The 19,576-nt window shown below is 56.6% G+C and overlaps 2 protein-coding genes across 4 annotated transcripts in view; both read right to left on the bottom strand.

Annotated features, from left to right (window-relative positions):
- Positions 1 to 13,037, bottom strand: part of GAL3ST2 (galactose-3-O-sulfotransferase 2) — a 37,471-nt gene extending 24,434 nt beyond the window's left edge. The window contains exon 1 of one of the 2 annotated variants that reach the window (XM_064383454.1): positions 8,014 to 13,037. In XM_064383454.1, coding sequence (XP_064239524.1) covers positions 8,014 to 8,138 — 125 coding nt within the window. In that variant the 5' untranslated portion in view covers positions 8,139 to 13,037. Of the gene's footprint in view, positions 1 to 6,778; positions 6,876 to 8,013 lie in introns of those variants that run through there. The other variant, XM_012435432.3, reaches the window with a different exon arrangement.
- Positions 13,038 to 13,138: 101 nt separating this feature from the next.
- Positions 13,139 to 19,576, bottom strand: part of D2HGDH (D-2-hydroxyglutarate dehydrogenase) — a 38,110-nt gene continuing 31,672 nt past the window's right edge. For both annotated transcript variants that reach the window (XM_012435430.3, XM_012435431.3), the window contains one exon: positions 13,139 to 14,081. In XM_012435430.3, the coding sequence (XP_012290853.2) occupies positions 13,822 to 14,081 (260 nt within the window). In that variant the 3' untranslated portion in view covers positions 13,139 to 13,821. The remainder of the gene's footprint in view (positions 14,082 to 19,576) is intronic.

Genomic DNA, 19,576 nt, shown 5'->3' with positions numbered 1-19,576 from the left:
GCATTTATTAAGCAATTTCATCCTTATTCCTGCCAAATACTATAGGGTGTCAAAATCTGGCAGAGAGGCTACAGAACTATAAACCCAGCCCAAAATGGAATGATCTTTACTTGTGTAATCTTTAATAAAGAATACATTAATATTGGCTTAATGAAAATAGCTACAGCCTGAATTTAGTAAGATTACCATAACTTCTAATCCTGCGGCTTCAGGCAGTCCACTCCACAGGCAGCGAGGAAGTTTGTTTTGGGAAAGGTCTGTTACCATTTTTGTTTCAAAGCTAAACTATAAACTGAGCTCCTCCCAAAGTTAGTTCAGCCTCCACCCAGGAACGAACAAGGACAGCCTGGAGGTTAGAAGCAAGATGGAGTCAGTTAGGGCAGATCTTTTTTACTGTCTCAGTTATAATTTTGCAAGGGCAGTTTCATAACTTTATTTATTTATTTTTGCCATAAACACAAAGCAGGACGTTTCAGAACTTTAAATGATGAATATCACAGTTTTCATAAAAGTACATGATTAAAATAATTATGTAAATGTATTAGGATAAATACTTGTAGACAAACGTCATAATTTAGAATCTAAAGTTATGTATTTTTTTTTTTTTTAGACGGAGTCTTGCTCTGTCACCAGGCTGGAGTGCAATGGCGAGATCTCGGCTCGCTGCAACCTCTGCCTCCTGGGTTCAAGCAATTCTCCTGCCTCAGCCTCCTGAGTAGCTGGGATTACAGACACCCACCACCATGCCCAGCTAATTTTTTGTATTTTCAGTAGAAATGGGGTTTCATCATGTTGGCCAGGCTGGCCAAGCTGGTCTCAAACTCATGAACTCAGGTGATCCACCTGCTTCAGCCTCCCAAAGTGCTGGGATTACAGACATGAGCCACTGCATCCAGTCTTAAACTTTTTAAAATTAAGGTTATCAAATCCACGTATCTCTCTGTATGCACTTTTAAAGTACTTGTGACACTAAGTTACGGGACTTTGACCCCGGGTGTGAAAAGGACACCAAGTCCTGCTGCATTTTAAACACTGACAGTAATTAAAGCCCAATCTTCAGGCCTGGTAGAAGATGACAATAAAAATAAACTGCATTCTTGAAACACAGAGTCAGAAATTAAAGCTATTCAACTCTTTGCAGATGGGTGTGGTGCTACATACCTGTAATCCCAGCACTTTGGGAGGCCAAGGCAGGTGAATCACCTGAGGTCAGAAGTTCAAGACCAGCCTGGCCAACGTGGCGAAACCCCATCTCTACTAAAAATACAAAAATTAGCCAGGCATGGTGGTAGGTGCCTGCAACCACAGCTACTCCACAGGCTGAGGCAGGAGAATCGCTTTAACCCAGGAGGTGTAGGCTGCAGTGATCTGAAATCACGCCACTGCACTCCAGCCTGGGTGACGGAGTGAGACTCCATCTCAAATAAATAAATAAATAAATAAATATAAAATAAAATAAAATAAATAAAGCTATTTAACTCCCAGGGAGTTATTCAACAAGGCCCAGGGACTATCAAAGAAAAGGTGGGCATGTAAGATTATAAGGGCTGATTTTGAGAGATAAAATAAGTTCAGTTTGTCTATAAATTGATCATTAATGTCAAGGACATGCTGATGCAAGACCCGTATACAGACCTGTGCCAGATTTACAAGGTTTTCTTAACGCATAAATGAAAGTTATAAAGCCGTATGGAAGTTATATCTTATGGTCAAGATTGAAATGTTATAGTTTATAAAATTTTGGAAAACAAATTAAATCGTCTTCATGCTGTTTTTATTAGGGCTTACTGTTTGGAACATTGAGTCTCCTCTCTCAAAGAATGAAGACTTCTTTGTCTTTTTGAAATCTTTGAGTTATCACTTTGGTTAAATGAATGATCCCGTTTTGTGATATTAGTATTTTAACCTTTGATACTTGACAAACTTTCCAAAATCAAATTATAAGTTATGTCTTTTTGTGACCTAATTAATCCATTAATACATTAGGTTCCCTAAAGTCCAAAAATGACAGTTTGGCTTATTTGGTATAAAAATCTTTCAGGAAGCATTGTCAAGTTTGAAATGGTATTTGGTTTTCTTTAGGATGTGTTTGTATAAATATGTTCTTGGCATGTGTTCCAAAATTATGAGAAGTTTCTATAGTTCTGATATACCTTAGTGTACTTTGTCAGTAACAATTGTAATTCTTACGTTACATCATTGTGTGCCACGGAGGTAACAAATGTCCCTGTCAGTTGTGTCTCTGACTACGGCTGCCCTGAAACGTTTTGTCATTCACGGACAGTCGTCTTGTTTTGGTCCTCTTTAAGGTGGTTTTATAATCAGCCACAGAATTCTTAACAGGTGTTCTTAAATACAGGGTTCTGATACGTTGGAGACAGAGGAAGAAACTTTCGGGACTCTCATAAAGAGCTGAAATGTTCACGAATATCACGCAGAACAGGAATTGACTGCATAACTGAACTGATAGAAGACTAAAGTAATCTTTTTAACTTTTTTCTTAAAACGTTGCTGATCCTTTGTTTTTTAGCATGAAGAAAACTTTTCTTTTACGTTATTACAGCTTTTAACAATTGAGTATAGTCCTATGAACAAAATTTGGAGCATATTTGTTTTTCTCTACCTGATTTCTCCAGAATTTGGAAACTATTTGTGAGCATTTTTAACTTATGACAATACAGTTATCTGCATAAGTACAATAAGATTCTGTTTTCGGCCGGGCACAGTGGCTCATGCCTGTAATCCCAGCACTTTGGGAGGCCGAGGCGGGTGGATCACGAGGTCAAGAGATCGAGACCATCCTGGTCAACATGGTGAAACCCCGTCTCTACTAAAAATACAAAAAATCAGCTGGGCATGGTGGTGCGTGCCTGTAATCCCAGCTACTCAGGAGGCTGAGGCAGGAGAATTGCCTGAACCCAGGAGGTGGAGGTTGTGGTGAGCCGAAATTGCGCCATTGCACTCCAGCCTGGGTAACAAGAGCGAAACTCCGTCTCAAAAAAAAAAAAAAAAATTTAATTCACACTTTGGGAGGCCGAGGTGGGTGGACCACGAGGTCAAGAGATGGAGACCATCCTGGTCAACATGGTGAAACCCCATCTCTACTAAAAATACAAAAATTTAGCTGGGCACGGTGGCGCTTGCCTGTAATCCCAGCTACTCAGGAGGCTGAGGCAGGAGAATTGCCTGAACCCAGGAGGTGGAGGTTGCGGCGAGCCGAGATCACACCATTGCACTCCAGCCTGGAGCGAAACTCCGTCTCAAAAAAAATAGAAAAAAGGTTCTGTTTTCATTTGTAACAGGACACAACTAGAGAAACTGGTTATTTTACCAAGACTGATTGGAACGGTGTGCTTTTCTTTAAGGACTCAAACTTGACTTATGGACCCAATAAAAGCCCCTTGGAAAAACTGGCCTCATACCTTTGTCTACACAGTCCCTGTGCAGGGGTCCTGACTTGTGGTAAGTAAAGAATATCACCTTCTGACAGGTTCAGGAGTTCCAAGTTTATCTTGGATCCTCAAGAGGAGAGGATCATCCAACTCATAAATAGTTGATGGCACAAATTGGTGGCAGGACTTGGCTTTAAAAAAGTCTTACCCGAGATTCCTCCTATGGAACAATGTTCCATTAAAGCCAATTTAAAAGCCCAAGTAGGACAGGTATGGTGGCTCACACCTGCAATCCCAGCATTTTAGGAGGCCAAGGTGGGCAGATGACTTGAGGTCAGGAATTCGAGACCAGCCTGGCCAACATGGCAAAACCCCATCTCTACTAAAAAATACAAAATTAGCTGGGCATGGTGGCATGCACCTGTATTCCCAGCTACTCAGGAGGCTGAGGCATAGGAATCACTTGAACCCAGGAGGTGGAGGTTGCAGTGAGCTGAGATGGCACCACTGCACTTCAGCCTGGGTCACAGAGCCAGATTCCATCTCTCCCTCCCCCCAACAAAGAAAGCCTATGTAAAAAATAATTATTCTTGTTGCTGCACTGTATACAAATAATACAAGTATAAAAGAGCAAACCAATCCTACCATGATTTGTCTTTAGCAAAAATGGGAAACTGGAGAGAGAAAAATTACGTTTCTTTTTGTTTTTGTTTTGTTTTGTTTTTGGGATGGAATCTTGCTCTGTCACCCAGGCTGGAGTCCAGTGCCACAATCTCAGCCCACTGCATCCTCCAACTCCCAGGTTAAAGCAATTCTCCTGCCTCAGCCTCCTGAGTAGCTGGGATTCCAGGTGTGCGCCACCACACCTGGCTAATTTTTGTATTTTTAGTAGAGATGGGGTTTTACCATGTTGGCCAGGCTGGTCTCAAACTCCTGACCTTGTGATCCATCCACCCTAGCCTCCCAAAGTGCTGGGATTACAAGTGTGAGCCACCATGCCCGGCCAAAAAATTATGTTTCAAAAACTATCGTACACCTGTTGTTAGATTCTAGTCTTGCCTAACTTTTTTAAATTTTTACTATTTTCTACAGTTTGGACCAAATTGTAATTTTTCTTGGCTACAAGTCTTCAAAATAATGTTTTCAATTTTTTTCTTTTTTTTTTTCCTATTTTTCCTAATTTGGAGTAAGATAGACAACTTACACTTCAGAAGGAAGTAACAAATCTATTTACATACATAAGTCACTGTCACTCCTGCCTACTGGTGTGTGGACTTGAGAGTGTGGCCTATGCTGATTTTTCAGGATTTTTCTTTTGTCTGTTGCTATTTTTCTCCCTTTCTTCCCCTAATTTCTCTTCCAAAGACATGAGGCTTCACAACCTGCTAAAAATGAACTTTCCTAGTAACTCAGGACCTGACCATCTAGGAATAAACTATCCTTTGGAGAGGCTGAAATAAACTCAAAAGATCACAGCCATTTATCCTTAACTACCTCTAACCTGGAAGCTCCCTCCTGGCTTCCAGTCTTCCAGCCTTTGCTTCAGTGGTGCCGCCTTTCCAGACAGAACCAACGTTCATCTTGCACATGCTGAGATGTCTCATGTCTCCCGACAATGTATAAAACCAAGCGTGCTCTGACCACCTTGGACACACGTCATCAGGACTTCCTGAGGCTGGGTCACGGGCGTGTGTCCTCAACCTTGGCAAAATCAACTTTCCAAATTGAGACCTGTCTCAAATGTTGGGTGTTCACACTGGCATGCTGGCTCCCATGGGCTCTGTACCACATCTTCTCTGTTCATGAGTCCCCTCCCCACCAAAGATACCTGGCCACACCCCAGGGAAGCAACTCCCCCAAGTCAAATTGCCCCAAACCTTGCTATAGCTCAGAGTTTGGTGCCTGAGTCATCGCCAGCCAGCAGAACAAAGGATCGGCAAGGACCCAAGTGGGCACTTTGCCTGGCAGCGTGGATTTACCATGGCCGGTGGTTAAGACTGGGCCTTGCTGGCGTCTCTCCTCTGGGCAAAGTCTCTCCTTGGCTCTGGGCAGCTCCTTGAACCACCGGGTGGGCAAGGCACCTGCCTGGCTGCACCAGCCATCACCATCCCGTGTCCCCAGGCTCCTTCCGTCCACAGGCCACACAAGCTGCACCCAGCAAGATGAGCCTCCCACACTTCCCCAGTCCCAGGAAAACACACGCGAGGCTCAGCAAGGCTGCTGTCCAGGGCTGTGGGGAAGTGACTCGGGGCTTCCCTCCAGGGGGCGGCGCACACAGCCCTGTGTTCAGTGGAGCCTGGGACATGCAGAGTCAATGCTCCTGGCCATAGCGTGGGACTTGCAGCCTGCAGGGACCACCACAGGGAGCCCACCCTGCCAGGCACTGAGACCAGGAGCCGAGGAGCCTGTGCCCTGGCCTCCCCCTGGGACCCTCGGCCGCAGTGCCTCCCAGGTCTCGCCCAGAGTCTCAGCTGGGGTCAGGCACACCCGCTCTGGCCGACCTCAGGTGGCCCCGGGGCAGCCAGAACACCTCAGCTTGGTCCCCAGCTAATCAAGTGAGCCTGACCCCCCAGCCCCTGGGCCTCCTCTTCACAACATGGTCACAAGGTCCACAAGGACTCCTAGGACGCCCAGGTCAGGCAGCAGGCCACACACCTCTCAGCCCTGAGACGGGTTCCTCAGCCAGCGTCCTGGCGGCTGGTCCTAAGTCACCCCTTAAAGGAAGGTGATCGAATTCATGATGGCATGTGCCCTGGGGAGGCCGGGACCTGCAAGGGCAGCAACAGCTTCAAACTGCCCTGGAAACCCCAAACAGATGGCAAACAGGAGAAGGAAAATGCAAGGCATTTCTAGGCACACCCACCTCCCCTGCAAACCCAGCTGGGAAGAAATCCACCTCCTGCTTATAGAAGGGAGATAACACAGCCGAGCCCAGCCTCCCCCTCACCACCCAGAGCTCCAAGACCACGCTAAAGTGCACACACAACCGGCGTCCCAACAAGCGCCAGGCGCTCCCACCAACACGGCCCAGCCACGGGCCTGAGTCGCAGACCGAGGCCAGGAGGTCCCAAGCCCAGCAGGTCTTGCCCTCCTCGGCCGTCCCCCGAGCGTCTCCACGCCACAGTATTGGGGGGCAGCTTTCTCAGGGGGCCCCACATCCAAGAACCCCCAAATACCCAGAACCAGCCCCAGGCCTGGGCAGGACGGGCCCCCTACTTCCGAAATTAAGCCACGGCAGGTGAACTGAGGGAAGCATGAGAAGGAAGAGCCTCCAAATCCAAGTAACTTCCTTTGAAAGACAAACGCAAAACTCACTTCTGTCAGTCTCAGAAGAGCCACAGATCAAGCGCTTTGCCCACCTGGGAGGGCCCAGCTGCCCCCCTTACCTCTGCAAGCCGCCCAGTGTGGACAACATCTTGCTTGGCCTCAGGCCTCCGAGGGGACAGCCGAGGCTTGAGCTCCCCGAGGTCCCACCGCCTGGCCCCTGCCGGCTCAGGCTCCCCGAGGCGCAGGCACAGGCGGGGTGAGGCTGTGGGGCAGAGTGAACTGAATCCCCAGACGCTCACCTGCCTGCCGGGGCGGGAGCCACGCCCTCTCCCCACACCTCCATCCAGGGCTTGGGCTTAACTGTTCTGTTCTCGGGAAGAACTGGCTGAGGGAGTCTGGGGCGCCCTGGATGGGCCCGTGTTCGCCAGGCCCTGGGAGGACCTGCCCAGGGGCTGCCCCCTGCTCCCCCGCCCCACCCTCAGGGTCCATCCCCGGGGGGCTTGGAGGGAGCTGTCCCCACAAGGGACGGATTTGGTGGGCCCCAACAGCACAGCGAGGGCTTCTGAGCTCAGAACTCAGGACCAGACGCAGACAAGAGGGCCAAGGGCCAGGCGGCCATTGCGACGATGAGCAAGGAAAGCCCAGCCGGATTCCCCGGCTTCCTCCCGCTCCTCCTCCTCCTCTTCCTCCCGCTCCTCCTCCTCCTCTTCCTCCCGCTCCTCCTCCTCCTCTTTCTGAGCCTGCTTTATACTAGATGAAAATCTGACTTTTTAAAATCTTCGGCTGGACAACACGTTTTGAAACAGGACACGGAAGCGGAAAATAAATACAAATATCCCTTTAGATTTTGCTGCATCAAAGTTCATTTCTCTCTTCAAGAAACAGATACAATTCTGAGACAAGCAGCCAGGGACACGCGGCAGCGCTGTGGCCAAGAGCGAGAGCAAATCCACAGGAAAAGCGCAGGTGCTCCACAGAGCTACAGGCCACGAATGTGCCGCCCTGGCTGCCTCCCGCGGCCCTAGTGCCCGCCATGCCCTCCGACACCACGCTCTCCACACGCTGGCCACTTTCCCACCACCCCTCCCTGTCGGTGCCAACCCAGCCTGGATTCTGGGATTGGCCCCAGCCAGGGCCTGTCTCAGGCCCCCAGTCACAGGGGCAGAAAGGAGGTGGCTGAGGGGCTGGGAGGAGGGGCCGAGCAGACATGGACTCCCTGGCATCAGACTCCCTGGGCTGGGCGGCTGGGACACCCCCCGAAGGGAGCTCTGCACAGCCCCTCCCACCGGGACCCAGCCCCGCTGTCTGGCTGCCTGCAGAGGCCCAGTGCCCCCGGCCTCCCTTCTCCATTTACCTGCCCCTGCAGCCCAGGGGGCCTGGAGCCCCTGCCCCAGCCTGGGCATCTCCCTCCAGCTGCTCTGTCGACCTCCTTGGCCCGAGTCTGTGGGAGGGGCCGGCAGAGCCGCTCCCAGTGCTCATGGCAGGCGGGAGGATGCAGGGCCTTGCTGGCACAGCTGGGCAGCTCTCCACCTGGCGCACCCTGTGCCCTCCACATTCCACTGTCCAGAGACATCTGTGTGGGATCTCGCTCCCCCATTAGGGAGCCTCCCTGGCTCCTTCCACCCAGCCTGCCCAGAGCACCACGGGCTCAGCCCAGGAGCAAAGCACATGCTGCCTCATGGGTCCTGACCCCAGAATCCCCTTGGCCGAGCTGCACGTTACAGACGGTGGGGCCGGTGGGCAGCGACGTGCCCGGGGACACACGCCCGAGGGTCACAGCCAGGCACCTCCCTCCTGAGTCCAAGTCCCCAGCTCCCCAGACCCCAAGTGACTTATGGGGCCTGAGCAAGAAGGGTGGGCCTGGGCGGGGGGTCCTCAGCCACCAGCCACCTTCAAGCACCCCTCCGGGGGCAGACAGGGACAGTACAGCGTGGCGTGGAGCAGTGGTCCCAGCCCCAGGGGAAAAGGGACAGAGACCCAGCAGCCAGAAGGAGGAGGCTGCCTGTGACCAGTGGGGCTCTGCCAGGAGCCCCAGAGAGACAGGTGTCTGCCTGGCCCCAGCTCCCCGATAGGAATCAGCTGCTCTGGCAGGCCCCTGGTCCACGGTGACTCGGGAACGCCAGTCAAATGCATACGTTCTTTGTCAGAGCAGATGCACACGCCCCATGGCAGAGCCCTAACCTGGGGGGGTGCTGGCCAGAGGCCCCTCAGCCGCTTCATGTAAGGGACAGCTCCACGTGCCCAGGAACCCGCCTCCATCAGCACTGGTCCCACTGGGAGGGCCGCACCCAGCAGACCCAAGGCGGGCGGGCAGCAGCCAGGAGCGGGCAGGACCAACACTCGTTTCCCTTTTCCGTCGCACTGAGGGTGGGGGGGCGAGCCCAGGGCCACCTCGGGGCAGGGGCAGGGGTACCCTAACTCAGAATACAGCAGACAAAGGACAGAGTCAGCTTCTGGGTCTCAGATCCCAGGTCCAGGGCTGCAGGAAGTAAGTCTCCCGTCCTGGGGCAGGCAGTGGACTGGACTGTGGGTCAGCCAGGGGCTGGCAGGAGGGGGTTCCCCATAGGACTCCTCCCGCTGGTCCTCCACCATCCAGGGCCACCCACCTGCCCATGTGCACACCCCCAGCCCTGCTCCAGTCTCTGCTTCCCAGAGCCCGGGGGCAAACTCTCACCACCAGGAAGAACGATTCTCACCGTTCCCCAGTGACGCCCAGCATCCCTGGCCGCCATGCACCGTCCCCTCGTCCCCCGGGCCCCAAGGCCTTGGAACCCGGGAAGGTGGCTCCAAGCGCCGCACACTTTGCCGGAAACAAAGGGAGTGTCACCCTGTTTCCCGGCCACTGTGGCCTCTTGTTTGCACAGCCGCTGGCACAGGCCGGTGGGGAGGGGGTGAAGCAGAAGCCAGGAGGCCACCTGAGGACCTGCCCACAGGCACGGGGGCAGACAGCCCAGCAGGACCCCAGCCCTGTCAGGCCACGCCCGGGCACACCCAGGAGGCGCCTCCTCACCTGTCCACTGTCTAGAAACTTCACAGCAACTCTCGCTGTCCAGAAGGGCAGGTGGGGAGACAGGGCCGATGCTCCCTCTAGGGACTCCCCCTCCAGGGGTGGGCACAGGAGGGCAGAGCCCTTGAATGTGAGGCTGCCAGGATGACCACCCCTACCAGCCCCTGTGGCCTCCAGGGCCCTGCTCTGGTCTGTCCTCCCCACTGAGGTCCAAGAGGCAGCGTTGGGGGGCATGGCCAAGCACCCGTGCCTGCCCTGGGTCTGACCATCTACCAAAGCCAGGAGGGGCCTGGCCCAGGGCCTCAGCCTGGGGGCAGCCGGCCGCCCCAGCTCCTTGTGTGCGGGTCCAAGGAAAAGTGGACAGGAGGGCTCAGGTCTGGGATGGTCCACCAGAAGGAAACTGGCCCGGGGCCTGGGTATCAGGAGGGCTCCCAAGACAGCCCTGGGCGCCCTGGCCCCTCCACCTGCCCCCAACCCTCAACTCGAGCTCCCGGTCTATCCCAAGGGCCCCCGCCCTCCCCCCACCAGCCAGTGCCACATTCCAGCAGCTATTTGCTCTCGGCCTCCGTGACCGGCTTTTTATTTGGGGGTCTTGCTCTGTCACCCAGGCTGGAGTGCAGTGGTGCAATCGCGTGGGCCTCCTGCAGCTGTAACCCTAACCTCCCCGTAGGGACCTCCTGTACCTGGAACTCCAGGTGTGTCCCACCACGCCTGGCTAAACTTTAATTTTTTTGTAGAGAGAGAGTCTCACCATGTGTGCCCAAGCTGTTCTCAAACTTCTGAGCTCAAAGAATCCTCCCACCTCGGCCTCTCCAAAGTGCTAGGATTCCGGGCGTGAGCCACCACGCCGGGCAATGGACCAGCTCCTTGAGGAAGGATTATTTTCCATTCCTCTAAGTCACCTGGGTGGGGTGGACACAGCTACCGCACAGGAAACTTCAGGGTCCCAGACAGCGCACCCCAAGGGACACAGGCCGGGGGCAGCGCCTTTGCAGGTCATAGGCGCCCAGAGGCAGCGGGACAGGGCCTGAACCCCAAGAGTTCTGGAGAGCAGCCAGCATGAAGCCCATTGCTAGGAGGCTGATGCACCAGGACAGGTGGCCAGAGCTCTGGTCACTGGTTGGTGACGTGCCTGCCATCTGGGCCCAGGCACACTGCCCTGCAGGCCTGTCACCTCTGCCTCCCACAGCCAGGGTCCTGATGGACGTCCTCCAGGGCCTGCAGGGCCACAGGAGCCCCAAACCCCAAACCCTTCCTCAGGGACGAGTCCACAACCATCAGACACCCCCTGGATCCCAACCACGTGGCCTTCTGCTTTCAGGAAATTGGCTTTCCCAAGGGCGCTCCCAGGGGCCAGCTGCCCTGGGGTGGGTAGGGTGGGAGGGGCAGGCAGTTCCCTACCCACACTCCACTCCCCTGGGGCTGAGACCACCAGGCCTGCACCTTCTTCCCTCTCCGGAGCTGTACACAGGCAGCTCTGCCCCTGCCTGGGGCCCCTCCTGCCATTCCCTCTGCCCCCTCCTCGGCCTCAGCCCAGGGGCCCTGGTTGTGTAACATCTTCTCACGTTGCAGGAGCTTAGAGTTCTTAATGTGACAATTGCCGACTTCTAATCCAAACACAAAGGCCACCCCTCAGCACCTCCAAACCCCAATGACCCTGGCTGGAGCCGCTGCAGATGGAATGGAGGGTCGGAACCCGCCTGGCCAGAGACGCTGCAGATGGAATGGAGGGTCAGAATCCAGCTGGCCGGAGACGCTGCGTAAGGAACGGAGGGTCCGACCCCGCCTCCTCCCCACCTACCTGTTCTCACTGCTTTCCACGTGGCCGCAGGCTTTGTCAGAAGCTCAGGCTGAGGCTGGACGGTGTGGAATTCCTGCATTTCTTTTACACACAGCTGACCGGGGACACTCAACACTGCCACGTGGCCACCGACAGCTATCTCCGGGACACCAAGGCCGGTGGCCTGCCTTAAGCAGATTCACCGAGTTCTCCCCCATCAGAGTCACTCACAACCCGTGTTAACCCTCAGGTTGCGAGGCACACGGTCCGTATCTGGAAATCTGGGTCTGATCAGGTTTTCCTGCTGTTGGGTAGAGAAACCTGGCAGGTTTCCAGCACGTGAGCATCCCTGGCCTCCCGGCCGCCACGCAGTGTGGGCTTCCTCGTGGCAGCCAGATGTCTCGCTGGCACCCGCTTTGCCTGGCTGTGTTGTACTTCCCATCATTTAAAGGCACAAAAGAGAAGCCTGAGGTGGGTCTAAGAAGCCCCTCTCCCCATTGCTGGATGAACTGGAGGTGAACACGGCAGGGCCCAGCCATGGAGCTCCAGGAACAAGTGCCCTGGCTGTTGACAGGGCTCGGGCCCAAGGGTCACCACAGCCTCCTGGAGCCAGACCCCCGGGGAAGAGTGGCCACGGCCTCTTCCTCCTCCAACACTCCTGGGGCTGTGTCTGCTCCTCCAGTCCCCAGAAGCCGGGCGGCAGGCAGTGTGGACGCAGAGGTCCAGAGACCACTAGAGGGACGGATTCCTCCTCTGCCCTGCGCAGGCACCCCACCAGTCGGAGTCTTCTCAGCAGGCGAGGACAGGCCTCCACAGCCCCACAGCCCGTGCTGGGCCCAGATCCTCACGGGGAGCCTGGGGCTCTGGGCTCTTCCCTGTCCCCCGGCTGGCCTCTCCAACAGCAGAAGTGAGCATTTAGAGCATGGCCGGGGGCTCTCAGGAGGGCGACAGACCCCAGATCTGAGAATCACAGGTCCCTGCCCAGGGGTGGGACGTGGGGTCGTGTGGCCAGCATGGGCAGAAGCCTGAAAGCCCCCAAGCCACAGCTGGGCCAGCAGCAGCCACCCGGGGTGGGATGGCAGGTGCACAGCTGGTCAGCGGCTCAGCAACTCACCCTGGCCTGCAGCCAACCCCGCAGGGTCCATGAGCCCAGTGGCAGAGCTAGAGAACACAGTGGGAAAATGGCCGCCCCCCCAACAAGAGGTCAGAGGGAAAGGCAGGAGCCTGGGGTCTGCTCTACGCAACAGACACTGTGCGGGTGCCCAGGGTACCCGGCCTGAGATGGCGAAGAGTGGCCATGGCCACTCCACCAAGACGTGGCCTGTCCACAGAGGGCCCTGGCTAGGCAGGCGGGCTCTGCATGGCGGCAGGGCACATTTCCACCTCTGAGCAGGATCCGAGAGCCTTGATGCCCACAGGGACAGGCCCAGCCACTGAGGGCCTCCAGGGCCACCAGGAGCCACAAGGGGCCCACTCCACGTCCAGGCCTGCCCCGTGCAGCCTGTAGGAGCTCAGCTACCACCAGGACAGTGCACGGGGACAGGGGCAGGGAGAACACAGCGGCAGTCACAGCAGGGCCAGGCCCTGGCCACACTATGGCCCCAGCGGCCCAGGGTTTTGCGAACGGGATGCATAGACGCTTCCAGACGGGTTTCGTAAGATGATTTTTCAGTGACAGAAGCATAGAGAAGGTTGCAGCCAATTCAGATTTTTACCGGACATTCACGACAGAAGCCCACCAGCTGCCCAGGGTCACTCACGCCTCCGCACACCCTCTGCAGAAGCAGAACCTGAGACTCAGAACACAGCTCGCCCTGGTAACCGTCTTCCCAGCCGGCGGGCCCTCTAGAAGATGGAGGAAATGACACGTTCCCGTCATTCGGGCCCAGACACCAGCCACCATCACCCCTCCCAAGGGCACCCACAGCCTGTGGGACCTGGATCCATTCAGCAGAGCCTCAGCGCCTGGGTCATCTCAGCAACCCAGGGTCATGGCCCATGTGGCCCTGCCCACAGCCCCCCACTACCCACCAGCAGCAAACGGCAGAACCACCACCCAGTGCCTCAGAGCTTCGGCAAGCAAGGCAGAGCCAGAGACCCCCCGACCAGGCAAGTGAGACCCAGTTCCGCTTCCACACAGGAAAAGCTGATGCCACCCCGACCGGTCAGGACGGCAGCAGAGCCTGCAAAGGAGGGAGTCTACCCTACGCCCAGCTCTGCCAGAGGCTCCTGCAGAGGGCCTGCGTCCTGCAGTTCCCAGTGTGGGCCATAGTCCCCTGCCCACTGCCAGCTCACCACTCAGAGCCAGCACAACACTCCCGCCCCGAGAGCCATCGCTGACCCCCAGCGGGCCTTGGCAGTGACAGGAGCGGCCGTCAGGCCTGGCCGGGCAGCGTCTTGTAGGGGTTGAGGATGCCCTTGGGGTCCAGCAGGGCCTTGAGCTGCTGCATGAGCTGCAGGGCCTCGTGTGGCTTGCTGTAGCCCAGCACGTCCCTCTTCCTGAAGCCCACGCCGTGCTCCGCGCTGACGCTGCCCTGCTGCCTGGCCGTCCACTCATACACGTGCGGCTCCAGGGCGCCCAGCAGCGACGGGCTGAAGGCCTCCGCCGTCACATTGAGGTGCAGGTTACCGTCTCCTGGAAGGACAAGGGCGCTCGGGTGAGGCTGGGCGGGGCAGCCTCCAGGACCCCACTCCTCCCCCAACAGCCCCTCCTGAGATCCCCTCCCCAGCAACTCCAAGACCCCCCTGGCTGAGCCTCACCGTCAGGACACCTGCCCTGGACATGCCAACACCTGCTCTGGGACCTCTGCTACCTTGGCTTCTCCCTGCTTCTGTCCCCAGGCTCTCCCCCTCGTCCCACGCCCTCCGCTTGAGGCCAGCCCAGGGCTCCCATCTCCCCGAGCCGAGAGTGACCACATGAGAGACCCCCCATGCGACTGCCTCCGTCCTGACCTGGAAGAGCCCAGGACAGTCTCCCAGCCTGTAGCCCCAGCACCTGGTCAGACAGAGGGGTCCGCAGTGGCACCCAGGGCAGCTGTATCTGGACGCCCCCCTCACCCAGCCCCGAAGTCACCACCCCTGGGGCAGCTCTATCTGGACGCCCCCCTCAACCCCTCAACAGTCACTGCCCCAGGGCAGCTCTATCAGACACCCCCATCCCACAGACACCGTCCCTGGAGCTGCGCAGCCAGTGCCCACTGCAGACAAAGCCCCAGCCCCCAGCCACCTCCCCTCCAGTCCACTCACCCCACACTGAGCCCCCAGGGCAGTGGCTCTCAGAACTCTCCCAATAGACCCTGGCCCTGGCCCGGCCCAGGCACAACCCCCTCTTCTGACCTCAGAGATCAAGAAGGTGATGGCTCAGAGGCTGGGCAGAGCCAGGGTCAGGGCCAAGTGAGGACCCCATCCCACCTCCAGGCCAGCAGGAGAGGGAGCCAGAAACCAGCTCAAGGGCTGCCAGGCCGAGAACAGCGGCTTTTAACGTAGAGCTGGACGCTGAGGAGGGGACGCTGAGGAGGGGCCCCAGAGGCAAGCCAGGACGCACCACCCCGAACTGTGCCATGCTGGGGTGAAGACTGTTCCCACAAAGGCAACTGAGAAGCAGCAGGGCCAAGAAAAGCTCCCCCCACTCACGTGCCGCCTAAGAGTGCGACAGGAATTACGGGCAAAGGCCCCTCCCTCTTCCGGCACACACAAAGGTAAAGGCAGCTCAGGTCCTGCCACCCTCTGCCAGCTCCGTGCCCCCTCCGAGACGCCACCTGGAGACTCAGTCCACGTCCTGCCTGTGACATCCCTAAATCGTGACTGCTGGTTCAGAGGCCACGTGGGCCTGAATTCACAGCCACCTGTTTGAGAATCACTCATTCCCAGGGCTCCCACAGCCATGTTGACCAGCCTGTGTTTCTCCTGTTAATCTGTCTTTAGCTGCAGTGTCCAAGCCAGCTGGGAACTAGAACAGGAGGTAGACAGAAAACTATTCTCCACCCCTACCAGAACAAACCCCAGGCAGGGAGTGTAGCAGGGACCCCCCCCAGTCCCACCAACACGCACTCAAGCCAAAGAGGGGTGAACACAGCCCCCACCAAGGCCATGCCCAGGGAGGACTGGCTGTGAAAGGAGAAGAACCATTTCCACAGAATACGATTGTTTTGCTTTTTTGAGACAGGGTCCCCTCCATCACCCAGGCTGGAGCGCAGGAGAGCGATCCTCACTCTGCAGCGTCCACCTCCCGTGCCAGGCAGTCCTCCTAGCTCAGCCTCCTGAGGAGCTGGGACCACAGGCATGCACCACCACACCCAGCTCGTCATGTCTTTGTAGAGACTGGGGGGTCTCACTATGTTGCCAGGCCAGTCTTATACTCCTGACCTCAAGCAGTCCTCCCATCTCAGCTCCCCAAAGCGCTAAGATGACGGGCGTGCGCCACGTGCCTGGGGTCCACAGAGTGTGTGAGTACAGCCATGCTTCATAGCAGTGGCTCCCTCAACACTGGACCACAGAGATGACATTGGTCCCAAACCATTACAGTGGGGCAGAAAAATTCCCATCACTTCAATTATGACGTCACCAGGTTGTAGCACAATTACTTAATCGGTTTTGTGTAGTTGCGTGTGCGATAAGGTCTAGAGGAGTGCGTAGGCCCTTCACTCTTGCCCAGCACTCACCCACCACCCACCACTCACCGCTCACCCACCACTCACCGCTCACCCACCACTCACCACTCACCACTCACCCACCACTCACCACTCACCCACCGCTCACCCGCCACTCACCACTCACCCACAGCTCACCCACCGCTCACCCACCACTCACCGCTCACCCACCGCTCACCCACCGCTCACCCACCGCTCACCCACCACTCACCGCTCACCCACCGCTCACCCACCACCCACCACCCATCACCCACCCACCACTCACTGCTCACCACTCACCACTCACCCACCACTCACCACTCACCCACCACTCACCACTCACCACTCACCCACCACTCACCGCTCACCCACCACTCACCATTCACCACTTACCCACCACTCACCACCCACTCACCACTCACCACTCACCCACCACTCACCACTCACCCACCACTCACCACCCACTCACCACTCACCCACAGCTCACCCACCGCTCACCCACCACTCACCGCTCACTCACCACTCACCCACAGCTCACCCACCGCTCACCCACCACTCACCGCTCACCCACCGCTCACCCACCACCCACCACCCATCACCCACCCACCACTCACCGCTCACCACTCACCACTCACCCACCACTCACCACTCACCCACCACTCACCACTCACCCACCACTCACCGCTCACCCACCACTCACCATTCACCACTCACCCACCACTCACCACCCACTCACCACTCACCACTCACCCACCACTCACCACTCACCCACCACTCACCACCCACTCACCACTCACCACTCACCCACCACTCACCACTCACCCACCGCTCACCCGCCACTCACCACTCACCCACCACTCACCACTCACCCACAGCTCACCCACCGCTCACCCACCACTCACCGCTCACCCACCGCTCACCCACCACCCACCACCCATCACCCACCCACCACTCACCGCTCACCACTCACCACTCACCCACCACTCACCACTCACCACTCACCCACCGCTCACCGCTCACCCACCACTCACCATTTACCACTCACCCACCACTCACCACTCACTGCTCACCCACCACTCACCACTCACCACTCACCGCTCACCCACCACTCACCATTCACCATTCACCACTCACCCACCACTCACCGCTCACCCACCACCCACCACTCACCACTCACCACTCACCCACCACTCACCGCTCACCCACCACTCACCACTCCCCACTCCCCACTCACCCACCACTCACCACCCACCCACCACTCACCGCTCACCACTCACCACTCCCCACTCCCCACTCACCCACCACTCACCACCCACCCACCACCCACCGCTCACCACTCACCACTCACCCACCGCTCACCACTCACTCACCACTCACCCACCGCTCACCACTCACCACTCACCCACAGCTCACCCACCGCTCACCCACCGCTCACCGCTCACCCACCACCCATCACCCACCCACCACTCACCGCTCACCACTCACCACTCACCCACCACTCACCACTCACCACTCACCACTCACCCACCACTCACCCACCACTCACTCACTGACTGGCCTGAGCAGACCCACTGTGGTGAGCACCCTACACAGATGTGGCACTTTTTATAGCACATTTCTAAGGTGCCTTTCCTAGGACCACCTTTTGTGTTGAGGCACACACGCAGCATCGTGTCACACCGGCTTCCGGCGTGAAGCGGATGACAGCTGTGGTTTGTCACCTCAGGCGATGGCTGTGCCACACCGCCTTGGTGTGTACGGCTGTGCCGTCTGGGCATGAGTGCCCTCTGTGGTGCTCACACAAAACGAAACCAGCTAACGACACACTGCTCAGGACGCATCCCCATCACTGAGCAACGGCAGCCTGCACCCGGATCTGCAGCCGGAACTCAGGCTGCCTCGGGTCCCAAAGGCACCGAGCTGAGAACGTGCAGATTAAAGCACTTCCAGGTGGGGCCCCGGGCCCTCGCCCTCCCCACCCACTGCAAAAGCAAACCACCTCCCCTGCAGGCCTCAAATAATTCCTACAGATAAACATCTAACGAATATAAGCTCACGCCAAAAATCACACACACAAGACGACAAACCACCGCGGGCAAGGTCAGAATCAGACCCAGAAACACCTCCAACACTGTCATTTCCAGACACAGAACACCAAGCTGTCAAAAGTACAAAACCACAAAATCTGACCCAGCACTTTTTAAACATCCATGCCAATCTTCTGGAGATGAAACGCATCACGCTGGCCCGTGGCGCTTAACGGACAGGTCCGACGGCGGGTCACAGCGGCAGAGACCGCCAAGCCGGAGACAATGCCAGCAGCATCCGAAAGCCGAGGTGGGGCTTGGACTGAGTTCCAGGAAGAGACGAGAGGGAGGCAAGCACTGTTTGAAGAGACTCTGGTGGCTGCGGAACTTCTGGAGCCAGCAAGACCCTGAAGCCCAGCAAGTGCCAGGCAGGTAAGCAAACACTCACCCGGCCAGACCAGAGTGAAACTGCAGAGCCCCAAAGACAGCGGAAGGAGCCGAAAGCGGCAAGAAAAAGCGGATCCCCTGCATTCCACCCCAAGGGACCGGCCCTGCCCAAGGCTGTCTCTGCACCAGCAGATCAGAAGCGGCAGAACGAAGGGGCAGGAGGAGGCTCCCCTCCGCCGCTGGGACGTGACTGTCAACCCAGAACCACTGAAATCCATCGGGGAAAAGACATTTTTATCAACGACATCAGCACGTTTCCAGACGAAATCTGAACCGTACTGTCACCTGTTTTCCGTGCCAAGGAAAACACTGTGGAGGCTGAGATTCGGGCGGAGGCTGTGGGCACACTGCCACACAGAATCAGGATGGTGACAGGGTGACGCGTGGCTGAATGCGGCAGAACCAGACTACGGCCACACGGCACGCAGGTGCCCCTCGGTGTCCCCAGGGGCCTGGATATCAAATTCCTCAGATGCTCAAGTCCCTGACAGAAAATGGTGTGGGATTTGCATATAAACCACATACGTCCTCCTGTATGCTTTTTTGTTTTTTTTTTTTGTTTTTTTTTGAGATAGAGTTTCACTCCTTTGCCCAGGCTGAAGTGGTACAATCTTGGCTCACTGCAACCTCCATCTCCTGGGTTCAACTGATTCTCCTGCCACAGCCTCCCGAGTAGCTGGGATTACAGGCACCTACCACCACACCTGGCTACTTTTTGCATTTTTAGTACAGAAGGGGTTTTACCATGTTGACCAGGCTGGTCTTGAACTCCTGGCGTCTGATGATCCACCCGAGGCTCCCAAACTGCTGGGATCACAGGCTCACGTCAGCCACCATGCCCGGCTCCGCCCGTAGACTTTAAATCACCTCTAGATCGCTTACACCACTGGCGCAATGGAAATACTGTGTCAGCCGCTGTTACACTGCAATGTCTTTTATTTGTACTGTTTTTTATTGCTGCACTGTTATTGAATCTGCAGATGTGGAGCCCGTGAATACAGGAGCTGATCACAAGCCGGCAGGGAAAA

The sequence above is a fragment of the Aotus nancymaae genome, unplaced genomic scaffold (genome assembly GCF_030222135.1).
Source record: "Aotus nancymaae isolate 86718 unplaced genomic scaffold, 86718_ANA_hifiasm-v0.15.2.pri h1tg000031l, whole genome shotgun sequence".
NCBI lineage: Eukaryota > Metazoa > Chordata > Mammalia > Primates > Aotidae > Aotus > Aotus nancymaae.
The sequence above is the reverse complement of the archived record's forward strand: the minus strand, read 5'-3'. Positions and strand labels throughout refer to the sequence as shown.